This window comes from Sinocyclocheilus anshuiensis, unplaced genomic scaffold (assembly GCF_001515605.1).
Source record: "Sinocyclocheilus anshuiensis isolate Anshui unplaced genomic scaffold, SAMN03320099.WGS_v1.1 scaffold369, whole genome shotgun sequence".
Lineage (NCBI taxonomy): Eukaryota > Metazoa > Chordata > Actinopteri > Cypriniformes > Cyprinidae > Sinocyclocheilus > Sinocyclocheilus anshuiensis.
In genome coordinates, this window is record NW_015540935.1 from 397,129 (window position 1) to 413,105 (window position 15,977).

At 37.6% G+C, this 15,977-nt stretch overlaps 2 protein-coding genes across 2 annotated transcripts in view; both read right to left on the reverse strand.

Annotated features, from left to right (window-relative positions):
• epb41a (erythrocyte membrane protein band 4.1a) overlaps positions 1-7,601 on the reverse strand; it is an 86,769-nt gene extending 79,168 nt beyond the window's left edge. Inside the window, exon 1 of the mRNA XM_016487545.1 lies at positions 7,515-7,601. The gene's annotated coding sequence lies outside the window, so the exon portion shown is untranslated. The remainder of the gene's footprint in view (positions 1-7,514) is intronic.
• Positions 7,602-10,558: 2,957 nt separating this feature from the next.
• Positions 10,559-15,495, reverse strand: LOC107689532 (connective tissue growth factor-like). Its single transcript, XM_016487547.1, has 5 exons — positions 15,376-15,495; positions 14,209-14,425; positions 13,803-14,066; positions 13,386-13,597; positions 10,559-12,160 (listed from the first exon to the last, which is right to left on the reverse strand). The coding sequence occupies exons 1-5, from the start codon at positions 15,430-15,432 to the stop codon at positions 11,855-11,857; spliced, it is 1,056 nt and encodes a 351-aa protein (XP_016343033.1). The 5' UTR covers positions 15,433-15,495; the 3' UTR covers positions 10,559-11,854.
• Positions 15,496-15,977: the final 482 nt, after the last annotated feature.

Sequence of the window (15,977 nt, forward strand, 5' to 3'; positions counted from 1 at the left end):
TTTCAAAAAAAAAAAAAAGGCTGATGTGATGAAAACATCCACTGTACATGCTCTCTTCTGCTGGGTGTTTTTGAGTTTCAGTGTGTCCTCCTGGGATGAATAATGTTTTCGTGTGTGTGTTTGGTTGTGGTTTTTGTTTTTTCTGTTGGCATGATGTTAATCCACAGCTCAAGCCAGTGGCCACCTGTTCCCCATTTCCTCATCTGACTCTCTGCTGACATCTGCTGATAGTATTTAGAATTACATGAGTGCTAATATGTGGTCATTTTTTATCTCTGGGTCACAAGATGAAGCAAATAATGTATGATATATCTCTATCCTGCACCATAAAACACGCTATCATATGCATTCCTAAGAAAATTAAGGGAAGCGTTTAATATGTCTGATATATTTTAATGCGCATAAGCTCATATAGGCTAAACAATTAAGTTATTGCATTAAAATGGTATAAATTGTGAAGAGAGAGGCTAGAATTAAGCTGGTGTTAAATGTGCTAAATTTAAAAAAATTATAATAATAACTTTTACATTTATCCAAATGATAAATCAAAGGCAAGACCACAGCATTAAAGACTACAAAAGCCCAAAGACCCAAACCAAAATTGAAACAATTAATTTTAAGAACTAAATTGGAACAAAAATGGATGAAATAGCCTGATGATTTTATTTCAGCTTTCATTTCAAACAGTAATAAGATTTTCACCCAGTTTGCAATCTTTACAGTTAAAAAAATAAAATAAAATCCTACATAAATTTTACACTGTCAATAACAAATAAACATATAAAATGAATGGTATTGACTCAAACATTCATATACCATAGCTTCCTAATGACTCAATGAACTCATTCACTTGTAAAATATGGCTTATGCTGCGTTCAAGTCCTCCTGGGACGTTCGTACTTACGAGTTGACAAGCCGTAATTACGACGTCAGGTGCGTTCAAGTCAGTTTAGTCGGCACAAGATGGCGTGTGGATCCGTGCACACTCTAATGGCTAATATTGCCCGCAATCCATTGCGCTTTGATGAATTATTTGGTTTAGAACTACAAGTAGGAATAAAAAGCATTAAACTACAAACATGGTGGATGTGCGCAACCAACAGTTAAGTAGAGAGGTTTAAAAACAGGGGTTTGAGTTACTAATAATCAACATTTAACCTGGTAAAATAATATTTATTTAATGTTATCTGTTATATTTCATCTGCAACAGCAATGCAAGCTTTTATAAACATCCATTTGGTCGTTAACTTTGAAATGCATCATTATGCAGAAAAAATGAGCAGAGTTCTCCGCATGAAGACCCGCGTGCTACTTCTTTTCAGTGATGTGCTGATAACCAGCCTGAGGTTTTGTGTTTCAGGCCTCATCTCTGAAAGCACAGATACACTGATCTGATTCCATCTGTCTTGTCTCAGACCTGTTTTAAAAGCAATTTTATTAACCAAGTCTTTTTCTTAACAGCAAGTATTATGAAATCAGTGCAGAAGTGAGCACACATTTTTTCTTTAATGCTGCTTTACACACTCAGTATTTAGCGCAGGGAAGACTGATACCACACTTCATTAAAGAAATGTGAGTTCACTGTAGGAAGCATAAAGTTAAGAAGTAAATTGACAGACTCACCGCAAATCACACCGGGTCATTTCCAACGACATCAGCAGCCAAAGAAGGATGATCCAGTACAGGATGTCAAAACAGAAACAAAAGGCAGAGAAAAGTTATCAGAAATACATAATAACATATAAAAGTATACTTGGTTTGTTTTTTGTTTATTTTCTTTTAATCATTATTTATCTGTCACTATATATATATATATATATATATATATTGGCAGAAAACCATTGATTGTACTCCTTGTTTCCCTAGTACTCCTTCCAACAGCGTACCGTGACAGAAGACCCAACCAAAGACCGTAACCTCTGTTTGTTTTCCGTTTTTTCCTTGGTGTTTTCTTTTGTTCCGTTGTTTCCATGGATCCCCTCCTTCGCCCCGAATTCCTTCTCCTCCTGCTGGAGCAGAGGGACAGATCTCTCGAGGACCATACAAGACTGTTCCGGCTGTTAGCTAGCACCACCAGCTACCTGGACAACGCGCTCCACTCATTCTATGACGCGAGCCAGAACACCGCAAGCAGAGCGCCGTCGTCTGAGGATGGTCCTCGAGAGGATTTTGTTGCCTTCGTGGAGTGGACTCTGGCGAGAAACGGATCGCTATCCTACCCCGTGGATGATCTCGTCAGATCCACTCCAGACCCTGAGCCCAGCCCACCATCTTCCCGCGATGCGGAGCATCAGCCCGAGCCCACCGTAGACGGAGAACCATTTCCCGCAGCGAGCCAGCGCAAAGCCGAGCGACTGAGCAAAGGATCGCCCCGGACGTAGAGCTGTATCCGTCAGACCAGGTGCAAGAGCCGGCGACAATGCCCGTCATGAGGGAGAAAGCCGCAGACGGTGTGAGCGCGGAGAGGAGCTCCGCCCCCTGCACCGCGGCTGAGGGTGAGCTGAGTATGACGCGGCGAATGTGCCACACCGAGGAGGAGAGGGCTCCAGTCCCCGAATCCAGTCCAGAGCGCCCTCCGGTGCCCGCTCCTCCAGAGCGCCATCCTGTTCCCGTGTTCAGCCAAGTGGGGGCTCCCGATCCAGAGTTTAGCCCTGAATGCCCGGAGGCTCACAAATGCTGCTCCGCCACCGTTGGTTGGCCCCCTGGAGTCGGCGGCCATTCCTCCTCCATGGTTCCTCCCTCCGTCGGCTCCACCGTGGGTCGACATTATGGCTGTGGCCTGGGTCCAGCTGGGCTCCTCCTACTCCAAGGCCCTCCTGTCTCCTCCCTGGCTCCTCCCTCCATCGTCTCCTCCCTGGACTCTGTCTGCCGGCCCCCTTATATGTGCGCAATGAAGCCATTGAGATTCAATAGACACTTGAAAGACATTCATTTTTGAATATTCTTAAATTTTGGATATTCTTGGGCCTGCGTTTATGGTAATAAATGTTTGTTTGTTTTTTTTATTTAAAAAAGTTTGATTTCAAAGACATTTCCATTCACTTCTGCATGAAAAAACATTGACTCCAAAGCCCTTCATTGTCTACAACAATATTCAAAGGCCCCATGACTTTTCCAGTCACTAGGGATTTCTTGGAATTTTTGGGGGGATAAAATTTATTTTATTCACAATTTCTACACCATAAAGTATAGTTTGGTATAACTAGAAAAAAATGTGTATTTGTCATTAAATACCTATGGCGCTTTACTATTTTATTCATTTACATAATTCTTAGGTCTAGAAACCACACTTTTAAAATTAGGAATTCAGTGAGTTTAAACCGCTGATACAAATAATGAACAAATGTTTGTAAGAAACAAATCCATCATTAAAATTGTCTAACTTCAATCCTTTGCTAAAATAGAGTCCTCTATCCATAATATTGCTTCTCTCTAGTGGAATAGTCATCTCTGAATCAGGAGAGAAATATGCACAGATCAAGCAAGCAAGCTTTTTCACGTTATTATGGATTATGGACTCGTATTTTAGCTGGAAGTGATGGTTTAAAGTTAAAAATGTCTTTGTTTAGATTTGTTTCTTACAAAAACACAATTTTTCACTTCAAGACATTAACTGATGCACTGGAGTGGTATGGATTATTGTGATGTTTTTATCAGCTGTTTGGACTCTCATTCTGACGGCACCCATTCACTGCAGAGCATCCACTGGTGAGTAAGTGATATTATGCTACATTTATACAAATCTGATTACTAAATAAACTCATCTACATCTGGGATGGCCTGAGGTTGAGTACATTTTCAGCAAATGTTCGTTTTCGGGTGAGCTAGTCATCTTGGGTGAAGAAGTTATCTCGAGGCTCCCTTAGAAGTTTGCTGCTTCCTAGTTGAGCATCACTGCACTAAACCAATAAATAGTCATGTGCCAATTTAAAGTGTGGTCAATCGTACTAAAGGGAACAATGTAATAAGGATTTTTCTGTTCCTTCCAAGTGCTACTCTAAACCCAGTCAACTTTGATAGTTCTCTCTACCTCAGCAGACTGAAAAAATAGTAGAGAAAAAAGAGAAAGTGAAATATGAGCTAGCTCTCTATAAATACTCTTATTCTTATCACTCACTAGTAATGTTCAATATTTAATGTTGCCCAGAATGAAACCAAACCCCATTAAGCTGAAGACAGGTGCCTAGTGTTTCATTATCCTGATGCTGCTGTTCTCCACTGCCTTTCTTGCTCCCCTGAATTCCATTTCCAAAAGAACATGACTTGATCAAGGTTTTTAGAGAAAAATAACTCAACTTAAACTCTGTTCCGCACACAATGCTATTTCATCTGACTTTAAACATACACAAAACACACGGACAATTGTATGACCCTTCTCATCTTCTAATGAGTATTAGCATGCCATTACATTAAGAATTCACCACAAACATTATTCATCAGGATGAAAAGGCTACGGTAATCCTTGTTGTGAGAAACAAAAAAAAAACATGTTGAGAGTTACACACATACAGTGGTCTATGGGGCAATTTCAACTATGGGGCAAAAAAACTAAATTGCAACTTCGTCATTATAAATGTGTATTTACATATAATATTTAAATACATGACGTACAAGTTTCAGTAGAAATTACATTAAAGTGTACTGAAGTTTATCACAAATGCTTTAGTACATTCATCAGTACACTGTAACCATATTTCAAAGACAATTTAGAATAATTATGAAATTACATATAAAGATTAACTTAAATCCTACTTAAGTGGGTTAAAAAGGACTCTTCGGCTGAAGTTCAACTAATTGCATTTAACATGAATTTAAACTATATAGCGTTTTTTTTTTATTATTGTAAATAACATGAAATTAAGTGTCTTAAAACATTGCATTGAGTTTGCAAGTATGTTCTTTTAAAGTATATTATTTCCATAAGCACTAGTTTTTAAAGGTATGCTAAGTATGCTGCTTCTTTTTCATACTAGAGTAACACTTAAACTGAATGAATGCCAGTGCATTAAATACCTAAACCAAAAATCTAAAAAAAAGACTCAAATGCTGATTTTATGAGTAATTTATGTAAATTTTAGCTCTGTCAACTGTTGTTTGTTTTTTTTCTTCATTACAGGTGTACTAGGAGAGTAACCACAGGTGTAGAGAATCATATTAATTCATACCAAAATTAAAATTCTGCATCATTTATTCACACTCATGTAATTCCAAATCTGTATGGCTTTCTTGAAAAAGAAGATATTAAAATGCCTCAGTTTTTATTATTATTTTTTAAAATGTATTTATTTGTTTACAATAAAAGTCAATGGTCACCAAACCTGTTTGGTTACCAACATAAATATCTTATTTTGTGTTCCACAGGAGAAAGAAAGTCATACCATTTTGGACGATATAAGGATCACAAAATTATGACAGAATTGTCATTGTTTAACAGAAAAGCAACATATCTTTTATTTTAATTATTTTAGTAATTTTGAATTTATATAACGTTTTATTCATTTATATAATACATTTTTTATCATTTATTTTGTAAATGCATGCCTCTTGGTCTAATGAAGTGATGTGTATATATTGTTATGCATGACTTAGTTGTCCAAAGACTTTTAAGGGCCTCTCTGTCAAAGAACTAGAAAACTGTCACAGAAGTATTAATCTGTTAAGCTTAAATATCAATTCATATACTACATTACGTGCTGAACTATATAAATGAAAGACGGTAAAATATCAGACATAAAATGATGGGAAAAGAACTGCATATGATTACAGTTTCAAACCCTGAACAGCAGTGAATATGACAATCAGCATTCAGCTTTAAAGGGGTCCTATTATGCTCTTTTACAAAGTCTTGATTTTGTATTGGGGGTGTACTAGAACAGGCTCTCATACTAGGTTGTTCGAAAAACACATTATTACAACACCTCTCTCCCGTTGAAAAAGTGAAAAAGCATAATAGGACCCCTTTAAGAACTTAACATTCATCTCTGCGGTTTTCTCTCTAAACAAACCACTTCACATTCCATCACAGCTCAATGAAATCTTCAGATAAGCAGACGACACGGCTATTATTGGACTCATAAACAACAATGCTGATGAAATCCCATACTGAGCACGTCAAAAAAGCAGCACGAAGACAACACCCTACAACAACACATCAAAAACACTAAAGCACATTGTTGATCTCAAGCTTAACACTAAAAAACAGTTGTAATACTAAAATATCTCACTAAAAATAACCCATACAGACTTACCACCGCTTCCAGCTACTCTACACTTCATAAAACAATGCCCACCTGAGCTTTTCCCCACTATAATTTCTACTTTGAGTGCATAAACCTCCAGGCTAGTGTATGCCCAGACCCTAATGTACCTGCACTTTAATACATTACATATGTTCACATGACCTAACTATACATCCATCCCTCTGAATGAACCCAGCATATTGTATGTGTTGTTTCTTAGTGCTTTGTACCTGTTTGACTGGAACTGAGCTGTTTGCTATATGCAGTAACACATGCAAAGCAAAAACTCTCTGGTCATTAATAATGCATTTAGTACATCCGTCTTCTCCCCTTCTCCCTATTTTTCCTACTCTGTGATGTAACACGTTTCAAAGGGTCATGGAGTCTCAAAAGTTGTTGTAGGGTACACGTGTTCCATAAAAAAGTTTGTATTTCCAGGGTTTTGATTTTAACCCATTTTTCAGGGGTTGGTGAGCCAAAGTGATGGTTTCAGCCACATCTGTACAATGCTATCAGAATTCACACCATTAAGGGAGTCGTATGACCTCGAAAGGTCATGTACGAATACTCTAGTCACTTGGATGCTTCAAACAATGATTTTCACCATGAACACATGAGACTACCATGCACAAATGTCTAAAAACAGCTGTAAAACAAAAATCTAAATACTGCTCATTTACATTAAACTACTCTTCCCCTCAAGCACATGTTTACATCCACATGACATTTAAGTGAGGGGGAGATGGGCGAGAGATTGCTAATTTCTCTGCAGTACGATAAATAACACCATAATAATGCACATGCATTACATAACTCACAGCCGCTGACACGGATTGAAACGGAACCATATGCATCAAATCGGTTTTACACGACTTAAACTGATCGAATTGGTCGGATATTACCAAATAAAAACATAAAATGACAACGGCGATTCAGCACCGCATCGGAATGACAGATCTCACGCCAGAATAATGCAATAATAACCGTGCTAACAATGAGCAGAATGTTCGTCTCTATCTAATTCCGCAAATAAATCCAGCTGGAAATGTCTTACGTGTGTTTTATTTGGATCGGTCTTATGCGCGCGCTGATCCAGCTGAAGGCGCGAACCGCTCTTACCGGTCACTGCTGTAACTATAGCAACATTATCTGTCAATCAGCAGCACACCTCAGTAATAACCAGTCGCACCTCTGCTGTACTCGAAATAACGCTAGTCAGTGATATTTACCTTCACAATTCTGACCGGCCGGCATAAGTGTAAGGTAAGTGTTTACCTGAGGCGAAGAAAAGGCGCTGTCCTTTATCCCCGTTCGGTGGGTTTCCAGTGGAATAATACTGTTTTTTAGTCGACGCTGTGCTCTTTCGTAGGCGAGCGTCACAGCTCTCTGATGTTCAAATCACGATTCCTTTTCTGCTGTGTGGGTGATTGTGGTTGTAAAAGATCTGGAAACTGGTTGTAAGTTCAAACCTCAGCAGGGTTAATCTATGGACTACCACTGAGCCCTTGATCAAGACATTTAACCTCCACAAAGGGACCCCTACAAAACCTTGCCCATACATCTATCAAAAGAAAATTATATTTTGCATAATGAAAATGAAGCCTCTATTCATTCAGAACTCATTCGTGTTTGCATTATGAAATAACTGTCATGTCAACTAAAGGAATAGTTAAAAAAAAAATGAAAACTTGAGAACAGATTTGTATAAATGTATCATTACATTACTTGCTCATCTATAAATCCTCTGCAGTGAATGGGTGCTGTCAGAATGAGAGTCCAAACAGCTGATAAAACATCACAATAATCCACAAGTAATGTAAGTAATTCAAAAGCTGCGTGTTTGTAATAAACAAATCTATCATTAAGACATTTTTCATCTTTAAACTGTTGCTTCCACCTAAAATAGGAGTCCTCTGTTCATGATATTGCTTTCTCCAGTGAAAAAGTCATATTGTCTGAGTCAGGAGAGAAATATGCACAGATCAAACACCATTACAAGTGAAAACAGTTCCGAACAAATATGTCTGTGACTTTTTTTTTTTTACTGGAGGAAGTGTTGCTTGAACTATGGATTCGTATTTTGACCAGAAGCGAAGGTTAAAACATAATAGATTTGTTTCTTACAAACACACTGATTTTCACTTTAACATGTTAAATGATGGACTGGATTAGTGTGGATTATTTATCAGCTGTCTGAACTCTCGGTTTGACGGCACCAATTCACCGTTCAAACACATATACATCTTGGAAGGGTCAAAAATGTAAAGCTTCAAATAGTTCCAGAAATAATGCTGTAAACGTTTTCATAAGAATCAAATGGTTTAATCCAAGCCTTCTGAAGAGATACACTTTATATGGGGATTTAATTTAATCTTTTATTCATAAATACATTGATCAGTGCACATCCATACCATCCAGCTCAAGTTTTATGGGTTTGGATTAACATGACGATGAGTAAATGATGACAGAATTCAAATTTTGTGGTAAACTCTCCCTTTGAAGGAATATTCTGCATTCAATACAAGTTAAGCTGTTTGTAGCATTATATTAATTACCACAAAAATAACTTTAGTGTGTTTAGTGTAGCTTTACTTTTGACACGATGAGTAATGTTTTGGACAAACTGGCCCCATTCACTTCCATTGTGTCTCACTGTAACTATTTATTTTTAAATTAAAAAAGATGGACAAGTGTAAATGAATTTTGTGCTATATTAGTCACTGTCTCAGCTGCAGATATACAGTCACTCTGCAGATTAGCTGAACGAGCCGCCTGCCTGTGTGCCAACCTCAATAACACAACAACTACAGCAGAGCATCCTGAGCCTCTGCCAGAAATATAAATTAAGCACCATCTCTCTCTGTTTCCACACACATCTGGAAAGAAAATTTTCTGCTAGTATGAAATTCCCACCATTCCTAAATTATTTAGGAATTACATTTAATTGCTCCAAAGTAAAAATTTAGAGACATAACATGAACCTTTCAATAAAAATGTCACAATAAATTCTAATACAAAATCAAAAAGTAAAACATTACTCTAATAATAAAAATTTTCCTGATTAGAATTGTTGTTTCTTAACATATTTTCTACAAAATACACTATAGATGCAGAATGAAATATAGACAGTAATGATTAGAATTCCTGCTAATTCGTCTTTATCTAATGTAAACTTCAAAATTGACAGTACAAAAACAAATTTCTGTCAGGACCACTATCGTCAAAATGATAGATACGTAGCATAAAGTTTGGTTTGGCAGTATGGTTCTGTTCTGGCAAAAAACCTCCCTGCCCATTATAGCTTTAAGCAACAGCATATCACGGACTTAAACACAGCTTGATTGAAATAATCATACATATAGGATGTGTTTAATGAAACAGCGTCCTCAATACTAGATGAGCCTTAAGCAGCAAGCCTGTTTCATATCAGACAGTCTTAAACAGATTTAAAAACAAGCCTCAGCTGTGGAAAGTTTAACTGGGTAAGTTAAAGTTACCAGTGCGTCAAAATACAACCAATAAGCCTAAAGCAACAGCGTGCCTAGCAAACCAACATGTTACTGGACAATAGCATATTTGCCAACATAGCATTAAACAATGAGAATGAAATTGAAACTTAGCAGGAAATGTTGCTTAATAATATATTTATGGGGGAAGCATCACCCCAAGCTCAGCAAGTGAGGAACCAGAGGAAAACGACTGTAGTTACGTGTATTTTTAATTGTATTATTTTTTTTTTTTTTAAAGCGCTGCTTGTACTTGCTTAGAATAATTGGACTATATTTAAATCCGAATAATACTGAATAGAGCTTATATAGGAATGCCGCGATAGGTGTCGTATTCCTATAGGTAGATGTGATCAGCTGAGAATCAGCTGATGCAAGCTTGACTCACGTGACCTGCCAGAACTAACACTAACGCTTAATTTCTGATTTGATTATTTAGGTGAAAAGATTAGTAAAACAATTAAAATCAATAAATATTTATTTTAAATCTCATTTGCAACTATTAATTTAGCTACCATTATTTTAACATATGTTAAGGTTACTTTTTTTATTTACAACAACAAAGAACAAAGAAAAGACAGATTCATAGTATTTTCATAGCGAGTGTATTATATAATTGGGTATTACAGGGCCATGAGAGCACTTTTACCTCTTTAGACGTAACTCTATTAATACTAAAAGGCAAATGTACATTTAATGTGATTAATACATAAATGTATTAATCACATTAAATGTACATTTGCCTTTTATTGTTGCCATATAAAGTGACTTTAAAAATCAATAATCCACAGAATATATATAAAAATATAATTTCTTTATTGGAAAATAAAAGTGCATCAGAAAAGAACTCGTTGGTATCATTGCCAGGTGATTACAGTGAACACAGAGTAATACAGTACACATACAAAACTACATTTAAGAGTTAAACGACAGCTACATAAATTAGTACAATCTGTACACGGTCTTCTTACAGTATTTACACAAGGTGTATTCGTCATTGTTCAATTCCTTTCCATTCATTTCCTATTAAATAAACAGTAAACAACATAGGCAGTATCTCATTATCTGAGCCTCATTTGCTGGAGTGTTTTCTTCCCAAAATACTTTGGAACTCATTAGTGATTTTCGTACTTGACAGATTGGGTTCAATTAAGTATAAAATTATTAAGGTCAGTTGTTAAATATTATTCCTTGTTGTAAGGTAAAAAATTATCGTAAATAATGATAACCCAATTGACAAATTAAACGAAACAATACATATCAAGTGTATGATTACATTATTGTCATTTCAGTCTATTCCTGTATTGAGGAAAACGTTCTTGAAATTAACTCATTATATGAATTATTTAATTAAGTACTTCATGTCCACAATGTCTTAAAGGAATAGTTTACCCAAAAAATAACCAAAGTAATAAATAAAAAAATCATCAATATATGTAATTGCTTAATCTCAGACTATTCCAAAATCATGCCAAAAGGATAATTTTTAAAGAATCTTCATGCAGCTTTTTTGTACAATGACAGTGTATAGTGACCAAATTGTAATCGATTTAAATTTTAGTCTGTTCCTTATAACAAATTATAGCATGGATTCAGAATCTGGAATACAGTGAAACACTGGTATGGACTATAGTTCGGTTTTGGTTCTGTGGTGCTTTTTACGTGCTCCTTTTTCTGAGCTTTACAGATGTGGAATTAATTTTCATTGTATGGAAAAGAGCTGTGTCAAGATTCTCCAAAAACTCTTTTTATGTTCCAAAAAAAAAAAAAAGCGTTTATAAGTTTGAAACAACATGCAGTCGAGTAAATGATAACAGAACTGTAATTTCTGAGTAAACTGTTCTATTAACACAAAGTTCTCAGTGCTTTAGGTCTTCTATAGCAGGACCAGTAAAACAGCCAGATGACTTCAGAGCTTCACAAAATACAAAACGAGAAGAAAAGTTTGCGGGGCCATTATCAATGCCCACTTCATGTCAAACATTCTCTCTCTCTTTTTTTTTTTTTGCTCACGTGACGTGAGAATTTCAGGGTCCAGTAAAACACGGAGCTGCCTCATGTGCACATGTGCTTGATCATCAGTGTGTGTGTGTTACACCGGACAGCTCCTCACATGTCATTATCATAGTCCCCGATCATTCTCCGTGAGTTTGAGGCGAGGAAGATATCGTTCTCACGGGGGCAGTCGTGATGACAGGAGCAGGTCTTAATGAACATCATCTTCTTCCTGAAGGAGTCTCCCTCAGGACAGCGGAACTCCACCTCGGCCGTGATGGTGGCGTGAGGCGTACAGCAGCGGCCATCCGTACACACCCCGCAGAACTTCGGCTTATACAGCCTGACACTCTGGCATCCGGACAGTTCAAAACGCATCCCACGCTGGCTCTTTGGGGTCCGCACGCACTTCTTCCCTCTCTATAAAGAGGAAGAGGTGGGCTATTAATATTTGAGATGTTTTTTTTTATGGGTTTAATGAAAAAAAAAGGCCAAAAACAAAATCAACACCACTTTCAACTAAAAATGGAAAACATGTTATATGTTTTGACTGTTCCTTTACATGACAATGCCGTTTTGGTGGTCTAAAAATGCAAACTTTTGAAAACTGGTTTTAAAGTGCAAGTTTTTAAAAACGATACCTTTATCGTCTCAATGTAAGCTACAAAAATGTGTATTTGTGAAAATGGTGACTATCGCCAACTACTGCAGGACAGTGGCCCTACAGAAACAGGATTGGACAACCCTGATCTAGTAGCTCTTTCTTTTCAAGATCTCAAATCACTTGCATATATGCTGTTGTCTGTGCAGGCTGCATGCAGTTGGTGTGTTAGGATATCAGTGGACTGTGCTGAGGATGGAAATTTACATCACGCAAACTCTGTGAGTCGGTACAAACACAGACATGGGAGGTAAACCTTCGGCTTTACTTTCAAAAGTCTGTGCCATTAAATAGCTATAAACATGGTGACAGTTTAACTAGCATGATTAACTAATTAGTTTAGTTTAGAGTTGGGAACTACAACTCAGACTGCAGTTTTAAATGAACTTGGACTTGGACAGACTAGAGTAGACTCGGACTTGGACTTGGACTTGAAATTTTATAAACTAATCCATGTCATGTGTAACATAACAGATAATAATAAAAAAATAATAAGTAACGAAATAAAATTAAAATAAAAAGACATTAATAAACGTCTCCCACTCAAACTCAACTGGTTAAAAATTAGGACTTGACAGAATTTAATCCAGTTAAAACAAGTGAACAAAGTAGTACAATGTGACCATGAGTTACCAAAAACGAGGGAATAAATCAACAAATTCTTAATTCGTGGCCACAATTTCTTTCTTTTTTTTTCACATGCCATCTTCAGGGCTCTGTAGTTTCTTGCCTTAAGGCCAGGATATATTTAATTTTCCATGTTCCATAACCCACAATTGAGTGTGCTAGCCTTTTTAGAAGTGTACTCTATTGATTTGGGATTGCGGACTGACGCATGGGTGTACGCACACTACATAGAGGACCTTTTGTTTTTGAGTGCTCAAATTATCAGTGCTCAAGATGAAATTTACGTCACACAGTCGGTTAGCGAGCCAGAGCAGAACAAGGCCAGTATATGTTTGGTTTAACTTAGTGCTCTCTTACCTTGATGTCCTTTTCCAGCTCTGCATTGCAGGGGCGGATCATGCACATGCGGGTCTGCCGTTCCAGCTGGCATTGCTCATTGCCGTTGGTTACACGAGAGGACATCCCCATGCCACAGGTTGCAGAGCATTCACTCCAGTCAGTGGTCTGTACGATGCAGTTGTCCCTTGCGCTCTCAGGCTGGACATCCGGACCAGACAGTTCTCTATATGCTGAAAGAAGAGGAAGTGCATGTTAAATTCATGCACCAACGACAACTATATGGTCTTGGTCCAGGACCATATTTCAGCATATTTAATTTATAGGTGGTCCCCTTTTATCTTAGGCCCAATGAGAGTGCTTTTGGAAGATTGGGAGATTTCAAAAAGGCCAGCTGTTTCAACATAATGAAGCAAAATGAAAGAAAAGTTGACTTGCCGATTGACCTACCAGCCATTGCTGACTGGAAGGTGTCTTTCTGTGGGATCTGGTCGCACACCCACTCCTCACAGCACTTGCCGGGGATCTGGATGCGTCTTGGGTAGGGACAGTCTGGAGAGGGCAGCCGTATGTTGCTGGCACAGGTTGGTACACAGCCGATCTCCCCATTCATGCAGACACAGTGATGTTTGCAGCTGGGCTGAAACATCTCACCACTGCGGTAAATCACACCACCCAGGTCGCACGTCTGACCCTCTTGAGCTGCAACACGTGCAACAGCCATAAGACAACACTAAGAGGCTCCCACTTGTGGACAAAATGTGTAGTGGAATACATGCATAAACATTTGAATTCTCTCCTCTTTACCTAACAATTACTTTCCAAAATGCAACATTACACTCACCCATGCAGATGCCTGTCTCAGTGTCACTCAGCACACCATAGTCACAATACAGGTCCTTATGATGATCACATGGCTCCAGGAATGAGCAGGGCTCTCCTGCCTGTCGGGCACACACCTTACAGCAGCTGCAGCCGTCCAGCACTAGACTGGTGCCTACAGGACATAAAGGGCTCTCAGCCGGGCAGTCACAAGGCTGAGAGCAGTCCTGACACAGCGCCTGCATAGAACATGATATGTTAGGGTTGCAACAGAAGCTTTCTCTCATTAATCTGTGGTAATAATAATTTGATCAACTCCCAAGATTATTCTAAAATGTCTCTTGTCTGTCTGGGACAAATTAACTGCTATGATCAGACAGTCCATATGCAATATTCTTGATGGCCACAAGGGGGAGATAATATGCATTACAGTTGTAACTTGGATAGTGATGTTTTGGAAATACGCTAGCATAATTTCAGCACATAAAACATGTTTGAAATAATGAAAGGTGTAGAAAAATATGAAAGGTTTAAAAAGTGTGCCTGCGACAGTGAAAAATGGCGTAGAAACAATTTTCACTCAGAAATTGCTAGTAAATTTCACAAGTAGTAACAGTGAATTAAACATATTTAGTAGTAGAAGTTGAAAAACTTTAGTATTTTCTTGTAAAACGTACTCCAGTAATCTTTGTTTTATTTCGAACTTAGAAAAATCATTTTTACAGTGTACACAGAAAATATAAAAGTAAAAAATTATGATAAATTAGACATATTTACAACTTTTATATAATACATAAATATTTGGTTTATATATTAAAATTATGTAAAATACATTAATTCAGATGGTAGACTGGAGTCTTGGCACTGTTCTCAGCATCACAAAATTACATGCAAGCACAAACCAGTATAGTGACTTATACAATCTTCACATTAAACGTTATTATGGGAAACGTTATTAGAATGCACTTAATTAAAGCTAATTAGACCAATTATCTAAAACTACACTTGTGACACTGCAAACAGTAGCACACAGATTAATTACTATATATGTTATGTCATTTCAAATGATAGTAAAATAATACATCATTAATCTACATAATCAAATCAACTAATTTATGTAAATTCTGCACAGTGCTAATAGCAATAGAGCTTCATTTACTTTGAATATATCATTGTTGTGTTCCCTCACCGTATGTATAAGCAAGCAGAGAACGATGCATGATCTGGTGATTACTGTTCCAGCCATTCCAGCCAAGCGCACACTCCACGGGTTTGTTTTGGTTCTCTGGTGTCTGTGGTCGCTGTCAGACTACAGGATTGGAGTGGAGAGCAGAGAGCCCCTCTTTAAATACTGCCAGAATGGGGTGTAGCCCACCGGAGTCAAGCTGTGCCACGCGACCCAGAGGGGTGAAAATATTTCAATTCCAGATGGTTTTTCATAATGTTTGAAAATGCAAGAGATGCTGTCGACCAGCCTTTCAATTAATCATACTACAAAAAAAAGGGGGGAAAAGTCTGGTTTCTGCACATGGTTTGACTCCTGTTGTTGTCCAGTCAATCGGGACGGTTCAGGATGCTTTGGCAGATGATAGATTAGAATGTTCATCAAATACTGTTGAAATGCAACAATGTTTAGATGTCATACAAGTTATGTGTAAAACTATGCACGCGCGCTTCATGTTTGGACTGGCATTGCATTTAACAGCAAAAACAAAACTGATATAAACAGACTGTTTTGATACAAAATTATTTTCCACCACATGATGTCATGCTAGACAGGCCTGCAGGGCA

Bases quoted from the DNA above. Each gene is read 5' to 3' on its own strand.
- LOC107689532 (XM_016487547.1), bottom strand. From the start codon at position 15,432: ATGGCTGGAACAGTAATCACCAGATCATGCATCGTTCTCTGCTTGCTT. The intron at 14,067-14,208 runs GTGAGTGTAATG...CACGTGTTGCAG, and splicing joins TGAGACAGGCATCTGCATGG to CTCAAGAGGGTCAGACGTGC. The intron at 12,161-13,385 runs GTAAGAGAGCAC...TCCTCTTTATAG, and splicing joins AGCTGGAAAAGGACATCAAG to AGAGGGAAGAAGTGCGTGCG.